Raw genomic sequence first — 5,905 nt, 5'->3', positions numbered from 1 at the left:
AAAAAAAAAAAAAAAAAAAAAAAAAAAAAAAAAAAAAAAAAAAAAAAAAAAAAAAAAAAAAAAAAAAAAAAAAAAAAAAAAAAAAAAAAAAAACAAAGAAGAAAAAGAAGAAATATTGGCTGGATATATAATTCAGTAGTTTTTCACCCTTCTCCCACAAAGAAACACATCCCCAGAAAATAATTAAGGAAGTAGCGTTGTTAGAAACATTGTCAACAAAGTACGTGACAAATCTCTTAATCACCTCAAGGCCATAAAATGGTGTTGCTTGAGTGCTTGAGTGAAGCAAGACACATTTTAAAAAATACTTAATAAATATTAACTCTAAGAATTGTAGGAAAAAAAAAAACTGGAATTAATCATTTGAAGAACTAACTAAAATAATTAAGAAAACACGAAATAGAAATGCTTTAAATAATACCTAGTGCTCTAAATGCAAGCAGAAGAAGACTTGAAAGTCAAGAAGTCAAAGAGGCTAATTCATTTCATCAATGGTAAAGGCACCTGATTGAAGACACTTGCCCTAACTGATTCGAGGCCCAAGGACCCCAAGTCGCCTTGCCTCTCGGAATAGGCGTGTGCCTTGATAACACTAGTTAGAAATGTGAGCAAAAATAGATAATGCCATTATAAGCTTCATCTCAAAAAATAAAAAATAAAAAAGAAATTGCCTTGCTAAATTTTATTTAAGATTATTTTATTTTATATATTTTTGTGGCTTTAAAAAGGAATATGTTCTTTTCCCGTGAGGAAGTGAATCTGTATAGTAATAAGTAACAAAATGGCCATTGTCCCGACTGGCTAAGTAGGTTATTGTCGAATGGAGTGGAAGACGGGGCAATTGAGGGATTTAAGGTGTGGGTAAGGATTTGTCACCTTTAGTTTGTTGAGAACATTCTTCTTTCTTCTGGCCAAGAGAGATCTTTTGTTAATCTAAACAGGTTTTTATTTATTTTTTTGAAGCATTTTTTGGCGGTAAGATAGATCGGGAGTTCCATCATAGGCATAAATTGGCCTTATTAAGTCAGGGGCTGCATTGTTAGGGTGTGAAGTGAGTCAGCTCCTTCCACTTCGAATTCCATTCAAAGGGAACCTAGGAGTCCATTGTTCATTGAGAGGGGACCTTGGAGTCTAATGGTTAGAATCCTGTCCTTGGAAAGTTTATGAATCAACCCAACCTCTAGGTAGAAGAAGAATCATTACTTAAAAAGAAGTGAAAACAAAAAATAACGTTCAGTGATGCCAGGAAATAACATTTATTTAAAACTGAAAGGTTACAAATATAATACATCTGAAAGTCGCATCTGAAAAATCGCTTACAAAAACATATTAACATACAGCAGAAAATGTAGAGTCTACCCTAGATTTTTCTTTAACAGGTTCCATAGCCAACCATTTTCCTCATGCATTCGTCAACATGTCGACTCTCGGGCACCGAGTATTTTTAAGAATCTTCATAAAACGTTGTGATTGCTCCAAGACTTGGTTTATTCTGAGTGTGCTGCTTGTGGACAATTAGCCATCTCATTATTAATCCACACTCAGCTTGTCCTCATGGTAAAAAGCTAGGACCTTATAAAGGTTTAAAAGCATAGTAACTGGATGACCAACTGTTAAGTGTAGTTAAAAACACTGAACAGTAAGAACTATCGTATGCGTTACCTGCATCACGTAGATGTAAAGAAAGGGTTTGGGTGCTGTAATGAAAGAAATTGAGCATACTTCGAGCCTTTCTACCACCACCTCAAATATAGATGTAATAGGTGGAGAGATTTAGTTTTTATCTGCTATTATTCTCAAAATAATAATAATAATAACAAAAGATAAATATGCTATTATTAAAAGATAAATATGCTATTATCATACTACGTTAAATTACCAATCAACTGAAAAGTTTAAGCTTATGCTTTTCTGGTAGCTTAGTAATCTTATTGATCCGAACTTTAATTTTCTAAAGTTTGCATTAGTGAGATCCCACATTGGTTGGGGAAGATAACGAAACACCCTTTATAAGGTTGTAGAAACCTCTCTCTAGTAGACCCGTTTTAAAAATTTCGAGGGGAAGTCCAAAAGGAAAAGCTTAAAGAAGACAATATCTGCTAGCGATGGGAATTTTTTCGAAACAGCTTTAGTAATGGTTCAAGTTTGGTTCTTTTTTTCTCACTGTTATTAATTAAGTTACAGGATTAGAAGGTTTAAAATTATGATTCTGTTACAATAACTTCAGGTCTGCTAGTAACTCCGTCTGGCTTCTCACTTTATTTTCTATCGAATATTTTAGGAAAGAGGCTGCAAGTGCAACAGAATATTTCATGCAGTTTGATCAGAACTGGCAATCATTATCTCTAAAAAGGATTACAGGAGTAGTTAATGGAGGGCTAATAAACAAGGCTAACGTGGGATTTTTGCATTATAAATGGGATTTTCTCTATCCTTTCTCTCTCTTATTACGCAACACAAAACCTGTTGGACATCTGGTTAGTAATTTTCTGCAGATATTTTTCAAATATACAATGGAGAAATCTCTGTATAGTTTATCGTCTAACTCTTGAGAAGTAAATGTTTCAGGATACTGTACAGCTGCTTATCACTATTGTGCTTCTAGCAGATATTTCCATTACCCTGCTTATGCTGCTGCAATTCTATTGGATTTCACTGCTTGCTTTTCTTCTTATTCTTCTTGTTCTTCCCTTGTCGCTATTATCTCCTTTCCCAGCTGGTTTGAATGCACTTTTCAGCAAAGAGCCTAGAAGAGCATCACTTGCTCGTATATATGCCCTGTGGAATGCCACTTCTTTCGTTAATATTGTAAGTTGTACTGTACTTATAGTATCGGTTGAGGATTGTTGGGAGGGAGTCCCACGTTGGCTAATTTAGGGAATGATGATGGGTTTATAAGTAAGAAATACTATCTCCATTGGTATGAGGCTTTTTGGGGAAGCCCAAAACAAAACCACGAGAGCTTATGCTCAAAGAGGACAATATCATACCATTGTGGAGAGTCATGATTCCTAACATGATATCAGAGTCATGCCCTTAATTTAGCCATGTCAATAGAGTCCTCAAGTGTCGAACAAAGAAATTGCTAGACTCGAAGGTGTAGTCAAAAGTGACTCATGTATCGAACGAATGGTGTACTTTGTTCGAGGGCTCCAGATAAAGGAGTCAAGCCTCGATTAAGGGGAGGCTATTCAAGGGCTACATAGACCTCCGGGGAGGCTCTATGATATACTTTGTTCAAGGGAAGGATTGTTGAGGATTGTTGGGAGAGAGTCCCACATTGTAAGGAATACATCTCCATTGGTATGAGGCCTTTTGGGGAAGCCCAAAGCAAAGCCATGAGAGCTTATGCTCAAAGTGGATAATATCATACCATTATGGAGAATCGAGAATCGTGATTCCTAACAGTATCACCCTAATTTTCCCATTAAAGGTGATAATTTTCCCATTAAATGATATGCATATAGGATATGCTTCAGGATGCTGCCATAATTAAAATTACTCCCATTGTTATTTCTGCTTGTCCTAGTTCATCATTTTGGTTAATACAGGGTGTGGCCTTCATTTATGGCATTTTTCTTTATGGATTTTCAACATTCCAGCCACCCCATGAGACAAATACTTGGAGCAACAGAAGGTGATTATCAACTCTTTTAATATATATATATTTTCTTTTTTTACCTTCTGCCACGTCTGAAATGGATGAAACCAGAAGAGGGCTGGGGGGATGAAACAAAGAAGTTGTCATTTACTGCTAGAATATGGCAAATAACTTATTTTGTTTTTAATGTATTTGATGAGCACAGGGAGAGTGATAAGTGGTGGATCATGCCTGTAATCCTTCTGCTATTCAAATCAACACAAGCACAATTGGTTGATTGGCACATAGCCAATTTGGAAATCAAGGATATTAGTCTTTTTTGTCCTGATCCTGATGCTTTTTGGGCCGCTGAGTTTGCTTAACATACTATGGTCTTTTGAATTGTAAATGTCAAGGTTGTAAATCCATTTTTGAGACTATGTGACAGCTCCATAAATGTAAATAGTGTATTGCCTCAAGCAATTGATAGCGTTTTAACAAAAGAAAAACAAAAATATGAACTCGGTTATGGAAGGGTTCACATTTAGGTTGCGTTTGAGAATTATTTTTGATAGTTTTCAACAGGTATTTGGAGTAGTGAGTCGAGTTATTAAGTCTAGAGTTGTTTAGTTTGTGAAGTTATTTGGGTTGAGTTATTTAGTTCATGGAATTATTTCATTTGTGAAATTATTTAGTCTCTTAATGTGTTTATTCGAAAGACCTAAAATGTGTATATATGTGTTAAAAATTAATTGTGTAACGATATTTGATATTTAATTTTAAAAAAAGTGGTTTTGATGCTTAGACTTGAAACTCTTGGGTCAACATATTATACCACTCCAGATGTCGAAACCATCTATCTAGATCTTACTCTTAGCCTTTGGTACTAAGCTTGATGGTATTCTTTTATAATTTTTGCATGTGGACGAACCTTCTTCATAGTGGCTTGTCGAGCATTTGACAAACTCACACCATCTATTTTAAATGGGATTTGTACCGTGGACACATGAGCAAACCAACCCGTAGGATTTCCTTTAAGTTTTATCTCCATATCAATGATATGGTGAAACCACACGAGTCTTCTCAAGATTTGAATCACATCGAGCGAATCATTTATACTAGATTGTCAAATCATGCTTGGTCTTTCTACTAACTACAAGCTAGAATCATGCTGGTCTTTCTACTAACTACAAGCTAAAAGGGTTTTCAATTTCACGAGACGTTGAGGTCTTCATTCTCTTAGTCATGTCTTACCTCTTAGACGTGGAGGAGTGCAAGAGTCAACTCCGTTCCACTCCACTCATCTCATCCAATGTTTCCTGACAATCGGTCAAGTTCCTAATTATTCATTCTTAGACAACTAACTCTCTAGTGCCTCCTCATGTCATGACCAACATAGGCAACTATTCTAGGCACTACGTTCCATTTGACCTTCCATATGAGATCCATCGTTGAGACTCCAAGGACTTTTAGTTGGCTTTTTCTTTCACTTCGTGCATCACCCTACATCCCAAAGTTCGAGGTACATCACCATCAAGCACGTACAAGCCTTGACACGAACAGCTTGATTTTTTCGAGGTTGTATTTTGAAGCTTATTTTGGAAAACACTGAGCCCTCACTTATACATACCCTACTAACAAGGTTGGCTAAAAAAATTATTATTGACCTACGCCCTTTCAAAGATTGCAACAATGTTGCATAGCCCATTGCAGTCCTCGCAGGTATTTTTAAGTTTTAGGGACTCTTCTCAAGGCACTTCCAATTCCAAAGCTCTCCTTAGGTAGAGTCCTCCCTATCCCGACTTTTGTCTCATTTGCTCATTTCTTGAGCAGTGGCATCACCCACTCATGGTGTTCTAATCTTTCTCTTGTCCAACAAGGTGAGTTATGTTCTTCCTATCAAATGTCGATTGGTCATGTTTGCAAAAGTTTTTCTAGTATTTTAACTCTCGGGACATATTGACTTTGTCCCCACCATCTTTGTTACCCTAATTTGTTATAACAATTTAAATCAGGAGTTGTAGCGTCTCTATGGTTATCATTTCCAACCATCATTACCATGTTGGACCTAATGAAAGGCCTTACTTCTTTTACCCCTTTGTGAAGCAACCTCTCTAGATTCATCCTATTGAAATGAGGTTTAGGTTACAAACCATTCACATCATGCTCAACGGACATGTGCAATCAATACAAGGGATAAATTATGTTGCTAACTTTCTAACATACCTAGTTATGGTGAGGTGTGGCAAGGCAAACCTTGTAATTATATATATATATATATATATATATATATATATATATATATATATATATATATATATATAT

At 35.7% G+C, this 5,905-nt stretch overlaps 1 protein-coding gene and 1 pseudogene across 5 annotated transcripts in view; one reads left to right on the top strand and one right to left on the bottom strand.

Annotated features, from left to right (window-relative positions):
• LOC111471824 overlaps window positions 1–2,689 on the bottom strand; it is a 19,793-nt pseudogene extending 17,104 nt beyond the window's left edge.
• The window catches only part of LOC111471805, a 28,682-nt gene extending 24,464 nt beyond the window's left edge, over window positions 1–4,218 (top strand). For all 5 annotated transcript variants that reach the window (XM_023117476.1, XM_023117475.1, XM_023117474.1 and 2 more), the window contains exons 20-23: window positions 2,282–2,477; window positions 2,569–2,808; window positions 3,552–3,637; window positions 3,807–4,218. In XM_023117476.1, coding sequence (XP_022973244.1) covers window positions 2,282–2,477; window positions 2,569–2,808; window positions 3,552–3,637; window positions 3,807–3,963 — 679 coding nt within the window. In that variant the 3' untranslated portion in view covers window positions 3,964–4,218. The remainder of the gene's footprint in view (window positions 1–2,281; window positions 2,478–2,568; window positions 2,809–3,551; window positions 3,638–3,806) is intronic.
• Window positions 4,219–5,905: the final 1,687 nt, after the last annotated feature.

The sequence above is a fragment of the Cucurbita maxima genome, unplaced genomic scaffold (assembly GCF_002738345.1).
Source record: "Cucurbita maxima cultivar Rimu unplaced genomic scaffold, Cmax_1.0 Cma_Scf00058, whole genome shotgun sequence".
In the NCBI taxonomy this organism is placed as follows: domain Eukaryota; kingdom Viridiplantae; phylum Streptophyta; class Magnoliopsida; order Cucurbitales; family Cucurbitaceae; genus Cucurbita; species Cucurbita maxima.
Note: the sequence above shows the minus strand (reverse complement) of the source record. Positions and strands in the feature narration are given on the sequence as shown.